This window comes from Octodon degus, unplaced genomic scaffold (genome assembly GCF_000260255.1).
Source record: "Octodon degus isolate 3935 unplaced genomic scaffold, OctDeg1.0 scaffold00111, whole genome shotgun sequence".
NCBI lineage: Eukaryota > Metazoa > Chordata > Mammalia > Rodentia > Octodontidae > Octodon > Octodon degus.
Window position 1 is genome coordinate 2,424,107 of NW_004524687.1, and position 19,338 is coordinate 2,443,444.

The window sequence follows — 19,338 nt, forward strand, 5'->3', positions numbered from 1 at the left end:
CCGCCGCCGCCGCCGCCGCCGCCCCATCGCGGCTGCTCCGGGCACACGGACGCCGAGGGCTCTGCGCCCCGCGCCTGCTGAAGAACCCCGCGGACCGCACTCACCAGCGTGCCCAGCATCTCCGCAGCGCGTTCAGGTCTGGAACCGAGGTGTGAGGAGCGGGCCTCACTGAAGAGCCCGGAGGGAGGGCGCACCGCGGAGCTGCACCGAGCGGCCCGGCCCACGTCGCGCCTGGACTGCGGGGTGCGCGGTCGGCCCGAGTGGGCCCCGACTGGCGGAAGGAGGAGCTGATGACTGGCCGGGAGGTCTCCGCTGCGCGCGAGTGGGCCCGACTGGATGGAGTGAGGAGGCAGAGTTTGGCTCAGGAGAAGGATTTCTCGAGGAACAAAAGTGATCCAAGAATAGAATAGACCAGCTGGGAGAAGATTAAACCCAAAACCTAGAAGGAATCGCCTTCTTAGGGCTACTTCCTTCATGGTTTGAAGACATATTAGAACATTTTCAAGTCACTTTTTTTTTTTTTTTTTTAATAGGAGGAGGAGAGGCTTTTTCTCCTTTCCCCTAAACACTTGTAAAATGATCTGTGCCTATCAAACCCTAAATGCAAAGCACTAAATACTTCCCCCAGCTTTTGTGGCTGTAAGTGGGCATTACTTAGTCGGTTATTGCAATGTTGGAGAAGTCTAACCCCATGATTACTAAATTGTAAGTGCATCCGTCGAGTAATATGAGCCTAATATTCTGTGAATAAAGAAAATATACTGAAATAAAGGACTATATTATGCTTCAAGAACAAAAGAAAACTTGCTCAAATTCATTCTACAAATAAATGCTTAATGCGTTCTAGGTGGCAGCTAATGAACATAATTATGTTGAAACAGTCACTCTTTAAAAATGAAAACAAATGATCAATACCAGCTGAAAGCTTTTTCCAAGTGTGCAAAGCACATAATTTATGACTCAAAGGATTTTGAGCTTTGGCATTTGATGAAATTGTAAACCATTGGTTAAACTATGTTTCATTTGTGCTATATAAAAAGCTTTTGTATGCCTTGAGTAATCTGTGACTGAAGAGTGTAGTAATTGCTCTGTTTACTGCTAAAAGTTCCTCTGATATCTCCACTTTAAGCAATTTATAGCTCTTGGTGAGTAAACATTTGTTTTGGGTTCTAAAACACTCACTAGTAGATAAATGTTCTTTGTTTCCCGTAAAATGGGAATAAAGACATCAACACTGCTGATTTCTGTTTGGAAAAAAACTGGGAGTCTTTAGAAGAGTTTCAGAAGAGAGTTGGTTGGGACTATTCAATGTCTCATCCTTTTACATGTATGGTCAAAGTGCTAGATTATTACTCAACGAAGTGTTATCTGCTGTCTGATAAAATGACAACTCATTTCTCCCTGATTACCTTGGAAGTGGAAGACATTTGCTTTACAATAGTTTATATCTTGTGAAAGTCCACAAATACTGAAACTGCTCATCAAGTCGGTAGAAAATAAAATTCATCTGTGAGACTAAACAGTCTTATAAACAAGGACAAACTTAGGTGTTTATTGTCTTAGGTGTTTATTGTATAATGAATTCTACAAATGTCAACATTAATGAAGATGTAAAATGCACTTGTTAATAAGTCCAAACTGAATACATGAAATGGAAAAAAAGGCTACAAAATACTCAAACCAAATGCATAATGTTCCCTTGGAAATTAAATGCTGTGTTCCTAACTGAATGTGTTCTCATCAGTGTAGTCACACAAGCTTGGTTTCTGTTCTCTGTGGCCCTTCTCCACCCTCTGGTTTACTAGCCACTCGAGACCAGAAGAGCTGCAAGACTCAGCATGAACCAAGCTGTCAGGAAGTCTTTTAAACCTTTCTTAGGCACCAGGACCTCAAAAGCCAATGTGTGGTTGGTTATTTCCATGCTTACTTTTTTGGGTTACTGGTGTAACTCCCCAAACCTTTGTCTCTTCTGAGGAATGTTCTCACATATTCTCACCTGGAGCTGACATTGCTGTCATGTTCCTTCATTCATAGATAATTTCAGTACCTGGGCCCACCACTGTTCCATCCATTTATAGCATTCCCACTATCTCTCAGCTGCAAATCATAAGTGATTTCTAAATGACTACTTTAGCTTCAGTGATCTTTTTTTTCCTATCTCCTAACAAATATCAAACTATATGGCCATACCCAAGGCATTACCACCAGTAATCTCAACATAGCTAATAGTTAATCCCAATAGCTAATTTCAAATGTCCTGACACAATCACATTCTTTTCCACTCTCACAATCCTCTGACTTGGTCTAGCCTCATCCTACCATTTTTCACAATTACTGCATTTTGCCAGTGGTGGAGAAACCCAGGATCTTGGGCATGCCAAGCAAGTGCTCTACCACCCAGCTACATCCCTAACCCTACTATTCCACATTTGTGTTCTTGTTTTGGTTTAGGATCCGCATTACCACAGTCTTACTGTACTTAATCCCTTGCTCTTCCCCCCTCTGCTATACTTGCCTGAAATAACTTAAAAAAAAAATAGCTGAGACACTCAATTATAATTTTTTTCAATTACAACTTTCAAAACCAAACCAGGTTAGCATTTGCTATAGTTTAGATAAGTCTCCCTCCAGAGGGCCACAGGTCGAAGGCTTGACCTCAAGCCTGTAACATTACTGGAAGGCAGTGGAACTTTCAGAGGTGGGACCTGGGAAGAGGAAGTTAGGTTCCTTGGCGTGTACTCTTCAAGCAGGCTATGAATGCTGGTCTTTTCTTTCAGGCTGCAAGGAGGGGACAGGTCTCTGCCACATGCTCACACTATAATGTATTATGTTGCCACAGTCTTAACAGGGCCAAGTAACTGTAGATTGAATATTGTAAAGTGAATCTAGTTGAACCTTTTCTACTTACGTGTTATCTCAGGTATTTTGTCACAGTAACAGAAAGCTCACTAACACAGCAATCAATACAGGTAACCTTTCCCAGCTCTATTCATTTTTTCCAAGATCACAAATTTTCATCTCTTTCCTCTTCCTGTTTCTTCCACATACATCCCATAGAGAGGTACTGCATCATCACCCGAGGGCTATTGTATTTATTTTCCATCATCAACTTTGCAATCAAGTTCATCTATGCTACCTTCTTTTCTAATACATTTGAAGAGTCCTTTCTTGACTCCATATCCTACTCTAGCTACTCTCTAATTTTTCTGCATCTCTTCACAACAAAGCATCCTGACTTGTCCTTGTTGTCTGGTCCTAAAATCTCAGTTTCTATTCTCTCAAGCTACTGCAGTTAGACTCTTATCCCTAATACTTAATTCAAGTGACTTTTAACAATATTATAATAATATGAGCTGGTCATAGTGGTGCATATCTGTAATCTCAGCAGGTGGGAGGCTGAGGCAAGAGGATTGCTGTGAGTTCAACATCAGTCTGGGCTACAAAGTGAGTTCAAGGCCAGTCTGAACTGCACAGTGAGACCCTGCCTCAGAGACTAAAAAAAAAAAAAAAAATTTTTTTTTGCCAAGTCAAATTTTTTTATCTTACTAGATTTTTTTTTTCTACCTCCTTTGACACATTTGACCAGGCCTTCATTTTTTTTTTTTTTTTAAGCCTTTTTTTTTTTTTTTTTTTTTTTAAACATTTATTTGTGTGTGAGTGTGGCCAGCTCAGCCCACCAGGGGGCGGGGCTGGCTGGCATGTGGTGCTGGGGGATCGAACTGTGGTCCCTGTGCTTTGCCAAGCTTGTTCCAAGTAGGTGTTTTAGACCACTGAGCCATCTCGCCAGCCCCCCTTCATTCTTTTAGATTACTATTTGTGTGGCATATATTTCTCATCCCCCCTTTTCAACCTATCTTTCTGTATCTTTGTATTTAAAGCATGTTTCTTATGGGTAGCATTGTTTGATTTTATTTTTTAATAGGTGAAAAATCTTTGTTTAATTAAAAGTTTATCCTATTTACATTCATGTAGGGCTGGGGAGATAGCTCAGCAGTCTAAGTTCCTGTGTGGCAAGTGCAAGGTCCTGAGTTCAGTCCCTGGTACTGCATGCCATGTTGGCCCCAGAATCCTGGGCTTGCTATGCTGGCCCAGAAACTGAGCATGGTGGTACAGGCCACATGCCTGTAATCCCAGCTCAGGGGAGGCTGAGACAGGAGGATCACTATCAGTCTAAGCTGTGTAGCTAGACCCTACATCAATCAAAAAATACATTTTTGTACTAATTACTAATATAATTGGCATTTACTACTTATGTAACTACCAATATAATTTTGTTTAGTATTTTATAATTACTGTTATGGCTTCGATATTATACTGATCAGCTTTCTCATTACTGAAGCACAATACCTGACACTCATAACTTGAAGAAGTGCTTAATTTATCTCTGAGCTTAAGGAGATTCAGTCCATAGTGAGCTGGATCCAAAGCAGCAACATCGTTCCAGAAGGGCATGGTGAACAAAGCTGCTGAGCTCACCGTGGCTGGGGAAGAGGGCGAGGAATAGCAGCAAAGAGGAACGGGCATGAGACCATATGCATGGGTACAAAGTCACGTCTCTGTGACCCACCCAGACACAGGAGAATACTAATCCTGTAGGTGTTTCTTAATCCAATGAAGTTGATGTATCTAGGCTAATGGTCACAATTCACTCCTTTCAACCTCACTCCCAAGCATCTCTTCAAATCATAATTTGCAAATAAAGACAATAACAAGTTCATTTTTTTCACCTAACTTAACTGTCTTAGTTGCTTTTCTTATTGCTAAAACAAAATATCTGACACGTATTAGAGACCCTGGCAGTGTGTTTTAATTTCCTGCCTGGAGTTATGGCATATGGCAGGAAGAAAAAGAGAGACAAAATAGGGGTGCAGGCAGGAATCTGGGATGACTAGTTGTTTTGGGGGAACAAAAGGTCACAGGGCACAAGGACTCTTGGTATTTATTCATTACATCTGAGTCAAAGACAGTAGGTGAAGAAGAGTGGGTGTTTCTGGGAACAGTAATGGTGATTACAGTGGAATAGGAAGATGAAAATATTCTGAAAACTTTTTTTTTTTTTTTTTTGTACTGAGAATTGAACTCATGCTTGCCAGGCAGGTGCTGTGTAGCTGAGCTATATCCCCAGCTTCTCCAAAACATTTATACAAAGACAAGGACAAGAACAAGAAAAGGGAGCAATGAGAAAATTTGTAGTTTCCCCAGAGACCTATTGTCTCCAGCAGGTCTTACCTTGACCAGTTACCACAGGAGTCATTAGTACTAAGGCTTCCGGCTGTGACCAGAAAAGATTGAGTTTTTGTGTTTTAGTCTGGCTCATGGGCAGGACAAGAACAAGCATGGATGTCCCCTAGACTTATTTGTAACTTGTGGTCCCCAACAGATACCCAGAGTTAAAAGAGGAAAGACTTATTTGGCTCACAGTTTGTAGAAGTTTCAGTTCCACGCTGACTCGGTCTGAGTCAGGGTGGCATGGCAGACAGGCATCCCAGAGGAGAAGCCATTCATGGTGGGCAGAAGGTAGAAGAGCAAGCAAGACCCTAGCAGCTTTTTCATGCCTCCTTTATATTTTATCCACACTATCAGGATTAGGGTGGTGCCAAACTGATCATTGGACTGATTTAGTAATCATTCACCCTTAATCTCAGCTCTCGTAATCTTTGCATTACACCATGGATCAATCACACACTCTAGACCCAGCTGCCTTGGCAAAAGCTCTGTTTATGACTGCATGAGGCTTTGGGGGTACATGGAGGCATAAACCATAACAACTACTCCAAGTACAACCAAAAATGCTGTAATCTATTTTCCAAGGTCTCAATGTTTCAGCATTTTTAAAAGTTCAATCCTAAACCTCTTTTGGGGATCAAGACAAACTCTTATCTGTGAATATCTATACAAATAAAAACAAGTTATATAATCCCAAGGAACAATAACACAAGACAAACTTATCGAAAAAGGCAGGAATTAAGAGATAGGAGAGAATTGAACCAAAGCAAGATCAAAACCCAGCAGGGTGAATATTAAGTCCTATAGTTCCATATCTGGCATTTTGGGGACATGGTGATAAAATGCGAGTATCAAAGAGCTTGGGTTTCTCCACCTCTGTAGTCTTGCAAGTTTGAACTCACAGGAGATGACTTATCTGCTGGACTGGCTCCAGTTGCTGCAGGCAGCTCTTGCTGTCCCTGACAAACATTATGCATTCACAGAATTTCTAACTTGTTGGTATCTCTATTATCCCTTGGGCTTCATTCCCACAGCTTTATACACCAACCTCTTAAGGGCTCCTTGTCTGGCTTCCCAAGTCTTCCTTAGAAATATGGCTGGCAGCCTTCTGACACACTACTTTTGCATGCTTCATGCTGGTAAAATCAGGATCATGTTGATAATGCCAGGTCAACAGCAGCAGAAACTAGGCCTTTGCAGTAGACTTTGAGTACCTGTATGGCTGAACATAGTGAAATGAATCCTGGGAAATCAACTCTTTATAAGAGTCTTCCCCACACCTTTTTTTTGAAATAGGGTTTCACTATGTAGTTAAGACTGACCTTGAACTTACTATGTAGCCCAGTCTGTCCTCAAACTTTCAGTAATCTTCCTGCCTCAGCCTCTTGAGTGCTGAGATTACAGGTGTTCCTTAACACATCTGGCTTAAGAGTCTCTTCTTAAGGACAGGTCCCAGGAACTCTCTTCTTAGAAGAAAGGTTGATCCATTTGATCCAGCTATGAGTGGGGTCTTGATGATTTCTGAGATGTCCTCAAAGTTTCTTTCTTATTTCCTCTGTACACAGTACTCGGTTTTTTTTAATGTCACTAATTTTTTCAGCTCCTACATCACTTACGAGTCCAATTTTATACATGTTTCTTTCTAGACCAAAATTTAATTTGAAAATTTTTTCCACTATGAAGACAACAATACTCAATGTATTAATTATTGAAATTGTCCCACTAATCGGTTTTGAAACTGTCTCATTGCTATTTGTTTCTCAATAAAAATAATAAAAAAAATTAAAAAGATTTTTAAAAAATCTATGCTGTCTTTGATTTTCACTCTAAGTTTGGCTAAAAGCAAATGGCAGTTGTCATGCTACAGCCTGAATGTTGGCTGCCTTGAAATTTCTTACACCAGGGGCCAGGGAGATGGCTCAGTAGAATAAGCACTACCCTGGCAAGCACAAGGGTCTGAGCTCAATTCCTGGTTCTGCCAAAAAAAAAGGAAGAAAGAAAGAAAGAAATTTCTTACACCAGACTAATTAGTCCATTACCCTTAATATTAGTTATCTCCAAAGTCCCTCAAGAGATGGGGAAAATATATACAAATTTCCTTTACAGCATAATACATGTGGCATCTAGTTCAACTGCTAATAGAATCTTCGGTTCCCAACTGAAAGGTCTTGAGCCTGATCTTTACTTTATGTATTCCAATCATCACTGTAGTCTTCAGGCCTCTAACCAGAATTTCCCATCAGGCTCAACTCATAGCATTCTACAGCTTCACTAGCCAGCATTTTCAAACATTTCTAAAGACTCCCACAAACAGTGCCAAAGGCTTCTCCACCAAATACTCAGGTACAGTCACAGTAGTGACCCAATTCTGCAGTACTGATTTCTTATATTTATCAGTTTTCTCATTGCTTTAACACAATACATTTCACACTTTAAAGGTGGAAAGGTTTAATTTAGCTCATAGGTTGAATGGATTCAGACCACAGTCAGCTGCCTCTAAGGCAGGAAAATGATGGTAGAAAGGTAGGGCTGGGTAAAGCTCCTTAATTCATAGTGTCTGAGAAACAGTGCAGGGAAATGGCAGAAGAGTTCAGGCAAGAGAACATTTACAGAGTCCAAGGCCATGGCTTTAAAATCTACCCAGATGAGCCCTGGAGCATTTTCTAGGGTTTTTTAGACCAGTAAGTTCATATATCATGACTAATGGTCACAGATGTGTTTATGTGTCCCCTAAAGGTTTCTGTGTTGGAAGCTTGATCTTCAGTGTGGAATTTATGGTGCAAGTCCTTTAAGAGGTGAGTCCTAGAGGCAGGCTTTTAAGTTCCTTGCAGTTGGGGAAGGTGGACCCTCGGAAGAGATTCTGGAACCCTAACTTCTCACTAGATCAAAGCCAGTACTGGTGCCTTAATTGTGAACATCAACAATTCTCTTTTCTTTATAAAGTTAGCCTGCTTCTGGTATTTAATTGCAGTACTTAAAAGCAAATTAATGCTGTTACTAATGTAATTGCCTATTTAATTGATCTAAATCCTACAATCTTGCTACTTGTTTTCTCTTTGCCCATCTGCTTTTTGATCCTTTAGTTTTTCTTTACTTGCCCTTCTTGGCATTAATCAAGTACTGGAGATTGAACCCAGGACCTTCTCACTAATCTAATCCCAGGCCTTTTTAATTTTTTATTTTGAGACATGGGTTTTCCTAAATCACCACGTTGCACAGATTTACCTTGAAGCTGTGATTCCCTGCCTCAGCCTCCCAGAATGCTAAGATCACAGGTAGGCACAACACACCATTTTAAATCAAGAATTTTATCATTATATTTCATCCTCTACTAGCTTTATTTTTTTCCATTAGTTTTGTTTAAAAACTTTTACTTTGAAACAATTTCTGATTTGTGTAAAAGTTGTAAGAAGAATACAAAAGAATACTAGATATCTTTCACTCAGACCCAATGGTTATTAAGATGTTTTCACATTTTGTTCATATCTGTACTTTTTTCCTGAACCACTGAATTGTTGAATTGCACACACCAGAACTTTTGGAACTTTGCTCCAAAATACTTCAGTGTATGTTTCCCAGGAATGAAGACATTCACTTATGTAATCATAGTGTAATTTTCAAAATTGAGAAATTTTATGAATATGAATTGCTCTCTAATACACAGACCTACTCAAATTTAATTACTCATCTTTATCATGTGTTTAAAACACATCCAAGGGCCGGGGAAATAGCTCAGCTACATAAGTGCCTGCCTGGCAAACACAAGATCCTGAGTTCAATCCCTGGTACCACAAAAACAAAACAAAACAAAACAAAACAAAACAAAACCCTAATACATCAACACCTATGCCCAGCCCATGCATTCCCTTTTCTAATGCATTCCCTTAGTCTAATTTAGAATAGTTCCTCAGACATTTATCTTTCTTTCATGTCCTTAATTTTTGAGAAGTTTGGAAAGAAGCAATAATATGGCAAGGAGACATCCATGGGTCCTGTGGTCCTAGCTTTACTTTCCACTGAACACACAGTCATTATGTTGAAGAGAAAGTCTCCAGAGAATACAGAGAGCAAAAGCAGTTCCAAAGTGAGGAAACAGGGTGCACAAGACAATCTGCCGGTTGTCCACAAAACCTGCTCCACCAAAACCTGAACCTAAGCCAGAAAAACACCTACTAAGAATCTGAAGCAAAGATTAACATAGGTGATAAAGGGAAGGAGGAGGAAGGCAAAAATGTAGAAAAGAAAACATAAAAAAACTGAAACAATCTGTAGATAACAAGGGAGAATGAATTGTCACAAAAGTTGGGGATGATTTTGTGTACCTCTTGGGACAACTTCTAAAAGCTATTTTTCCAAGTATTTTGTATATATTAATTTTTAGGGATGTGCTAGTTGGCATGAAAATTATATGATGCTGGATATTTTCCCTTGTTGTCAAGCAAAATACATTCCATCTTCATTTGGAAGTGGTGTGTATAATTGATTCAGTATTTCATGCACCTGCTTTAAGAATTTAGTCCTGCACATACTGTGGTGTTTTTACTGTGCATGTTTGAATTTTTCTTGTAGTTTTTCTGGAGCAATAATCAGTGATGCTTTTGTACCTAGGTTTTATGTGATTTTAAATGAAACATAAATAGTTGTGGCAAGCTGCTCACTATTTGTGGTTTAAAATAAAAAGGTTTATTGGCTGCAAAAAGTTTTTGATAAGACTAGGCCAGTTATTTTGTAGAACTCATCAATTTGGGAAGTTTACTCATGATTAGGGTAGAGGAATATTAACTAGGTCATCTTGTGCCTCTCAGTATCACATCAGGAGATACATGGTTCCAATCTGTCCTATACTGGCCATTTTTACTTTGGTCATTGGTTAAGGTAATATTCATTATCACATTTTTCCAACATAAAATATTCCTCCACTTGATTTAGCCTGTATGGGTTCTTGCCTGATCAAATTAAATTGTGGTGGTTTCAAAATGCTGATTTTCTGTCATTTTTTCTATATTTGTTAGTTGAGCTGTGCTATCATTTGGATGCATGTCCATGTGTTAAGGTTTGGTCTCCAGGAGAGTGCTACTGTGAAGTGCTGCAGGCCTTTAGGAGGTCTGGCCTACTGAAAGGTCTTTAGGTTATTGGAGACTTGTTGTTTGCCTTACTTTCCTTGTTCTTGGGACAAAATAAATGACACCCAAAATTAAGGAGGGGGATACTCTGGCTCATGTTTTTAGTCATAGTTGATTCCAAGGTGGAAGGCCATGGGGGGAGAGCTTTGGTGAAGGAAAGCTGCTCACATCTTGGCCAGCTAGGAAGCAGAGGCAAGGGAGGGGCTGGAAAAGGGGCTTTCCAGCTCACATGCCCTGCGACTTGCTTCTTCTGACTAGACCTAACCTCCTAACAGAAAGCCAACTATAATGCTCCCATAAGCCAATCACCTTCCAAATACATGAGGCTCTGGGGGCCATTTCTGATCTAAACACTAATAATTTTAAGGGGATGGTGAGTTTGTGTTATCCTGGTCTCTTCTTGTTTCCAACTTTGTTTCCTAGATCATAAGGTGAATATTTTTTTTTTTCACCACATGCTTTTTTTTTTTTTTTGTATTTTAGGGAAGGGTCTATCGGATGTTCAGGGTCTCACTACTAGATTGGACTCATAGTGATCCATCTGTTTACAGCCTCCCAAGAGCTGGGATTACAGGCACATGCCACCACACCCAGTCTCAATTGCCATCTCAGCAAGCCCCGGGGGTGGGGCCAGCACGGCAGGCCCGGGGATTGAACCCCGGGCCACTGCACCTGCTTGCAGGCACTTTAATCTGCTGAGCTATTTGGCCAGCCCTCACCACATGCTTCTGTTATGTTTTCTGCCTTTTCCAGGAGCCCAAAGTAATGGGGACAACTTGATCTTGCACTGGTACTTCCAGAACCATGTGCCAAAATAAATGTTTTTCTTTAGAAGTTAATTGCCTCAGGTACTTCATTATAGTGATGGGTAGCTTACTAATGCAAACTGTTAGCTTCTTTATAATACATATTACACATTCTTTGCTCTCAGTAGGGGAAAACCTAAAGACTTCAACATCCATGTTTAACTTATTACAGTCTGTCATTATCCGAGTGTCATAAGAACCTTATGGAAGGTTAGCACCCAATCCCATTTTTTTTTTGTAATAGCTTATGTTTTATATGTCAAAAATCCACAACACATTATTTTCATTGTTTTACATAGTCAATATTCTTGCACATATGGTTGTCTCCTTCTAGTGCCCCTCATTCTTTCTGCCATTTCATGTTTCCTTGTATAATTACTTCCCTTTCATCGCTCAACACACTTTTAATAATTCCTGTAGAGCCAGTATGCTTATAATTAATTTCTCAAATTTTATCCAAAAGTCTTTAAAGTTTAAAAAAAAATCCAAAAGTCTTTAAAGTTTAAGGGATATATTTACTGAGATAAAATTCTAGGTTGGCAGGTTTCTCTGGCTTTTACTACTTTGAAGTTGTCATTCTATTGTCTTTTGGCTCCATAGTTTCTACTGAAATATCAGCTGTTAGTTTTTGTTTTTTTTTTCCAGAACTAGGGATTGAACCAGGGATTGGCCCTTGTACTTTCCAGGCAAGCACTTATTCTACTGAGCTATCTCGCTGGCCCCTTAGCTGTTAGTCTTAATGTTCCTTTGAAAATAATGTGTTCTCTTTATCCTGGTTAAACAATTTGTCTTTGGTTTTTCATAGTTCAAACATGTCTATATAGTTTTATTTTGTATACACTCCCTTTGGTGTTCCTTGAGCTTCTTTAATCCCTGGGTTGATATTTATTATGGATTAGATCTAGAATTTCCTCCAAAATCTCATGTCTCCAGAGGTAGAATTTTAGATGGTGATTGGATCATGAGGGCATTATATTTGTAAATTCATTGATGAGTTCATAGCTGGAAAAGAATGCAGACAATAAAGGCTAGGCTCAGGAGGTTTAAACTGGGAACAAGGATTCCACTGACAACTGGACTGGATGTCATCTGTATTACACTGTAGTAGGCAATTTGTACACATTTTACTCGTGTCCTGAGACTTTGGGGGAAACTAATGTTAAAGACCATGGATTAATTAATTTGGTGGAGGAAATTTCAAAGGAGCTGAAAATTTAGATTATGGTATGGGTATTGATTGCTGCTTTTAGGAGCAAAAAGCAGAGATAAATGATTTGGAAAATTTCAATTTCATCAGAAAGGAGATGCCTGCAAACTTAGGGCAAAGGAAAGCATGATTGCTGAAAAAATTAGCATTAAAAAGAAACCAAGTATTTTAGATCAGGCTAATAGAGAAGTGGGCTTGAACATACTCCAGGAATCAGCAGTATCCTAATCTTTGCAGGCTCAAGAGTAAAAAACTGGAGTTTTCATTAGAGAAGAGAGTTTAAGAAGTGCCACTGCTTAAGAAGGTCCATTGGGGAAATGTGTCTCCAGTTTTAATCATCCAGGCACTCAGAGGCCTCTGAAGCCATGAGACAAAGGGATCTGGCTATTTCTCAATTTAAACTTAGCATCTTCTGCTTGGTTCTGATTTTTCAGGCATGTACAAGGCAAGATTTATGGGATTATGGAAGATTCCACTAATATTTCAGAGAAAGACCTGAGAGGGTGATGCATGAAACTGTGAGCATAAAGTTGAAAGCACAGTGAAGATCTCAGTAATTTGTAAATATCAGAAATATGAAATATCTGCTGAGGAAAACCACAGGCAGTAAAGCAAAGCTATGCCAAAAGCTACACAAGCCCTTTGAGGCTCAGATTTTTCCATAACTTGCCCCAGGTGCTGGACCTGCAGTATATGATTTAATGTTTGTCCTGTTGGGTTTCAGTCTTACTGTGGTACCTTTCACTTCTATCTTATTTCCCCCTTTTGGAATGGAAATGTTTAGCACAATATTTTGGAAATGTTTTTCTTTTTGATTTTTATAGGAGCTCACATTAAGAGTTTGCCTAGAGGGCTGGGGAGATGGCTCAGTGGGATAAGCACTTGACCGGCAAACACAAGGATCTGAGTTCGATCCCTGGTACCACAAAAAAGTAAAAAAAAAAAAAAAAGAGTTTGCCTTGAGTCTCAAAGAATTTTGACTTGGACTTTTCAACAATGCTGGAACTATTAAAAACCTTGATGACTCTTATAGATGGACTAAATGAATTTTATATAAGGAGGTAGACATGAGTTCTGGGAAGCCAGGGGCAGAATTTTACATGTCCCCCAAGTCTTAAATGCTGGAAGGTGGGAATTTTGGAAGGTGATTTGATCACGGGCATGCTATACTCATCAGTGGATTAAACCATTAGAGAGCTCACATTGAATGTGCTTTTAGGAGGTGAAGCATGTGGGGAAGTGGGTCACTGAGGGCATGACCTGGAAGTATATATCCCTTTCCAGTTTCTCCTTTTACTGTCTGCAACTGTGCCACTATGGGGGAGCAGGTTTTTCAAACACGCTCTTTCACTATGTCATTTCTTCCATGGGGCCTATGGATCATGAATTGAAACTGTGAGCCAGAATAAACCTCTACTCACTTAAAATGTGGGTGTTAGGTATTTTTCCCAAACAACTAAGATAATATCTTTCATTAATCTGAGAAAACTCAAGAAGCTTGTTTCTTCAAAGTTTATTTCTACACCATTCTTTATTTCCTGTCCTACCAGGATTCCTGTTATATTCACTTAAGCTCAACCATGTCCCAAGTCTCCTTATCATTTGGTTTTACATTCTTATTTTCCTTTGTGCTTCAGTTTATATACTTTCCCTATTCACTAAACTTGACTTCTGTGCCTGATCCACTGTTCAATCAACCTAAGTTGATTTCAGTACTGTATTTTCAGTTCTAGGTTACACATCTCTTTTCGTTATAGTGCAATACTCTGCTGAAATTTGTCATGTTTTCACCCATTTTTTTCAATCTTTTTTTCTATTGTACTTAACATACTAATCATAGTTATCATAACTAGGGGGAGTTAGACCACTGAACTATCTCCCCAGCTCTGCAGGTTTTTACATCAGAGCCAAACACATTTGTCTCTTTAGCTGTGAAAGATGGAAAGTGAGTCACCTGACCCTTTTTAATTTAGATCCCTCTTCACATAGATTTATAAAATATCACATGCCTGAAGTAATTGTGTGTTTGTGGAGAGAAGTGTTCTTTACTTCTCTATCATTCTTAAGAGCTAAGTGATCTTATTCCGTTCCATGATGTTAATTCTTCCCCCTAGCAGCAATTTTTCCCAAAGGACTATCCAACTATGGGTGATTTAATAAATTTCTAATGGCCATCACCCCAGTTCCCTGTAACTGGAAGTTTTACTCAAGTTTTGAGACCTCCTACGCTATTTGTTGCTATTCTCAGTTTCTTGTTAGGTCCCATCTCCCGAATGTACTCTCATTGTTTAGAGTTCTTCACTTCTCTATCATTCATAAGAGCCAAGTGATCTTACTCCATTTCATGATGTTAAACACTATCTATATACGGATGGATCCCAAGTCTGTCTCTTATCCTTACCATATTGACTTCCAAATTCATAAACCTAACTGCACTCTTTGTATCTCCAATTGAAAGGCTCATTAAGTGACATCTTGAATTTAACAGTTACATGAATGATTTCTCCCAAATATACTCCTAACACTAATCACTCATGTTCTCAACCACAAAGTTAGGCATGATTATGCCCTTTCTTCTTTTACAACACATTATTAAGTCTATTCAGCTCTCCATCTAATTATATGCTGAACTGACCACTTTTCACAATTCCATTACTAAAAGTATGATCTCAGTTACTTTCATTTCTCACTCAGGCTACTACTAGTACTTTTAATCCTTCCTTTGCACCCTTCCTTTGCATCCCACCTACCCACTCACCTCAGTTTACTTTCATAGCAGCCAGTGTTAGTGCTGGCTTCTAAAGATTAAATGACGGCATATCACTCAAACCCTTACATAACACCTTCAAAAAGCTTCCCTACTATAACTTGAAGTGATACAAATGCTCTGGCCCCTATCTACCTTTTGGATCTCATCTCCCTTCACCTCCCTGTATGTACAGTCTACCACTGACCCAGATGGCTTCCAAGCCCTTAAACTGTCACTCTAATTCAATCCAGATTTATTTTCAAGGTGTTGACACTTGCTATTCCTTCTGTCTAGAATACTTTTTTCTTCTTATCATTCTAGTATTAATACAAATGTTTCTCTGAGTTCAATCCCTGGTACTGGACCAAAAAAACAAAACAAAAACAAAACCCCAAAAAACAAAAAACAAAAGAACAACAAAAACCCCCCAAATGTTTCTTAGAGTCCTTTCCCATACACAGTCACTCCCTCCTGTGTTACTTTATTTTATTTTATTTATTTATTTATTTGCAGAACCAGGGATTGAACTCAGGCCTTTGCGCTTGCCAGGGAAGCACTTATTCCTCTGCGCCATCTTCCCAGCCCCACTATTTTATTTTGTTAACTGTACTTACTATTTAAAATTCCTTAAAATGTTTTTTATAGTCTTTCTTCTATACTATAATTTAAGCTCCTTGAAGGCAGGATCTTGTTTTGTCTTGTTCTCTGTATCTTCAGAATTATGAATAGTTCTCTGTACATACTAGATGTTTAAAGTATTAGTTGGTGTCATTACTTGTTGCTGAGACAAAATACCTGACATTGAAAATTAAAGGAATTACAGGAATATTAATTGGATCATAGTTTATGGAGGTTTCAGTACATACTTGGCTGGCTACAAGGCAAGGTGGCATGGCAGAGAGGAAGCTGTTCATGGCCTGCAGAAGGCAGCAAGCAGCAGAGTGAAAAAGCAAGCAACAAGCAACAAGCAACTCCAGCAGCTCCTGGATGGTGGGTAGTGCTTACAGCCAGGGAAAGCCTTCCCATTATCCACTCCCAGAACTATACCAAACCAATCAGTGGACTAATTTAGTATTCACGCACCCTTGATCCCAGCATTATATCCTTTAGATTAGCCACCTCTGAAAAGCCCCACCAATGAAGGCATGAAGCTTTGGGGACACGTCTAAAACAAGTTGTAACAATTGATACCTCCTCCATTAGATCTTAACTTGTCTTGGGATCAAGGAATGTGGTTTAATTTTTTTTCCTGCTGTATCTAATAGCATGCACATAGAAGAGACAATGGTAGATAAGACAGAGGGACTGGGTATGAATATCCATCTAGTCTCAGCTACTCAACAGGATGAGGTGGGAGAGTCACTTGAGGCTACAAGTTTCAGACCCAGTTTGGGCAACACAGCACAAGCTCATTTCAAATTAAAAACAACAACAACAACAACAACAACAACCCCCACAAGCAAAGAAAAAAAAAAGGCAAGGGAAACTTTTCGTTCTAGTGTAGTGTTAAAGGTGAGCCCCAGGGCCATGGAGATAAGTGCCTGGCAAGCGCAAGGGCCTGAGTTCAATCTCTGGTTCTGAAAAAAAAAAAAGGTGAGCCCCATCACTGTAATTCTGGACAGACTAGATGAGCCAGAAACACTGCTAAAGAAAACTGCAAGCAATCATGCCCTCCACTCCACATGCCGTCTCTGATAAGAGCACACTGCTGAAGTTATTGCTCTGTGCTACCGTTGCACACCACTGGGCTGAAGGCAGAAAGGAACTATAGGCAAGAGTGCAGGGTTATGGTTTGGTATTTTCTCTCATTATACTTTACATTTTTTATAACACTGTATTCTCCATGAGACAAAGCTTCCAAAGACTTATAAACTCTAAAACATACTTATATACATATGTATAGATACCACATTGTTCTACAACATTTATGTTTTCCTGTGGAAGTCACTGGTTTAAAGCAATAGTTTCACGTATTTTTATTCCACAAAAACAACAACATAAAGCCACACTCATAGAACAGAATACATATAAAGTTTTTCAGGGATCAAATTCAGGGCCTTGTGCTTGCCAGACAGGCACTTATGCTGCTGAGCTACATCCCTGGCCCATACACATAAAGTTTTAATAGTGTACAAAGGTAAAGCATGGATATTTAATCCAAAGTTTATTGTAAGTATTATCTTGTAAGGCAATTTCTTTCAAAAGATAACACAAAAAGTGTGTATTATTCTGGAAGCAAGTCATCTCCCAATTCTTCATCAGCAAAATCATCCTCGTCGATTCTTTTTCTGGCTGCAGTTTTTGGTCTCTCTATTTGAGGGCCAAGTGGATCCACATAGGATGCATCTAGGTATCAAAATAGGTTGTGTTATTAGAGCAAGAGAGAAAAATGAAAGAAACATGAAACCAAGTAGTCTTATAATCAAAAGTGAACTCAGAGTGAACAGAAATGCTCTCCCATATCATTGTAAGTTTTCTCTGTATATACCAAATTTTTAATAATTCCCAATTATACATTTGCCATCTCACCAGTCTTCATCAGACCTGCTATGCCTGTAGGAACTGTGTGGGGAGTACCAGCACTTGCCTATTTCTTTGTTACTGCTACTTTCATAAGGTTCATTTGTCCCAGGTAAAGCTCTGAGTTTGGCACTTAGTCGTTCACCTTTACTACTGGCACTACTGTTCTGGCCACTATCTGAAAACACAAAAATAAAAATGCATTTGTTTAATATGCTGAGAAAACATAATACTCTGCATCTTAAAGCAAACTTATTTTCCAAGAAATAGGCAGACTGTTTCATTTGGAAGCGAACTTCTTAGGAACATAATCTTTAAAAGAAATCCCTTGCAGGAAACCTAAAAGCATGTGTATTACACATTTGAAAGACTTTATAGATATAGTCTTTAAAATATGTGAGAATTTGTAAGATTTGTAAGAATCTTTTTGGCTTATTTCTTGTACTCTGAGTAACTACTTTGAAGATAATGATACACAGTGTAATAACTACTGTTATTTTCTTATCTGATTATGAAATTTTGTTTTATATTTTCATAAAATAAAAGATTCAAAGTTCTTAGTTATAGATTTTAATTTTACAGAAGAATTTGTGAGAAGCTGATAAATCACCCTGACTGGTATAACTTGACAAAGAAGAAACAGCATGTGAAGAAAAAGCAATGGTACAGCCTACAATCAGTAGGAGCTGCACGCCAATCTCATATCATACTGGTGAGGGGCTCTAAAATGACAGCATACGAAGAATACGCCACAGGCCAGTTACGCTGAATCTAGGTGGCAGTGAATCTAGATCACAATCATGTTCTTCAAACATTTGAGGAATGTTCACATAGATGGTGATTACATTTCCTCTTGTGGTGGGAGAGCTTATAGCCCAATATTAGGAAAAAGTAAAAATGAATTATAGTTGTCATTCATTGAGAAAAGAATGCAATCTATATTACTGAAGATTTTCAGATAGAATTAAACTATATCATTATATGTTCTAACCAAATGACTCCTCTATCCCTAGCTTTTATTTCTTTTTTTTTATAGTTCCTCAATTTTGTTTTATTTTTTCAGTGCTAGGATCCAACTCAGTCTTGTCCATGAAAAGCAATACTATATTACTACACTATATCCTCAGACCAAGGCTGCCATTTTTTCCTATTTTGTAAATTTTATTTTAATGAGAATAATTCACCAGCTTACTAATTACTTTACTGATAATGTTCCTGGGAACAAATCAACACAGTGGGTTATTTATTATTGTGGTGCAATGACTGAACTCAGGGCCTCTCACATGCGAGGCAAGTGCTGTACTACTGAGCAACATCCTAGACCTAAATAAAATCTTCACATTTTGAGATTGACCAATTGACCCAAACTAAGTTTTCTCTAAGTTTTTAATCAAAATATCACATTTCTTTCCTCTAAAATTGGTATTATTGGAAAATAAAATGTCATAGCTCAATGGATTTCTACACTTTGGTATACTTTTAATTATTTTGCTCCTTTTTTTTTATTAGAATGAAGGCCATTTTCTTCCACCCAGAAGTATATATAGATCTATTTCTAACTGAGTGAGAGCTCAGGTCAAGAAAGCTTGAAAAACCCTGACCTGGGCAGTATTTCTTTTTTTTTTTTTTTTAAACATTTATTTATTTATTGTGTGTGTGTGTGTGTGTGTGTGTGTGTGTGTGTGTGTGTGGCCAGCTCAGCCCACC

At 38.9% G+C, this 19,338-nt stretch overlaps 1 protein-coding gene across 1 annotated transcript in view; it reads right to left on the minus strand.

The window, feature by feature from the left end:
* Positions 1-17,074: 17,074 nt before the first annotated feature.
* Ift88 (intraflagellar transport 88) overlaps positions 17,075-19,338 on the minus strand; it is a 125,239-nt gene continuing 122,975 nt past the window's right edge. Inside the window, exons 24-25 of the mRNA XM_023699165.1 lie at positions 17,699-17,809; positions 17,075-17,457 (exon numbers count right to left, since the gene is read on the minus strand). Coding sequence (XP_023554933.1) covers positions 17,336-17,457; positions 17,699-17,809 — 233 coding nt within the window. The 3' untranslated portion in view covers positions 17,075-17,335. The remainder of the gene's footprint in view (positions 17,458-17,698; positions 17,810-19,338) is intronic.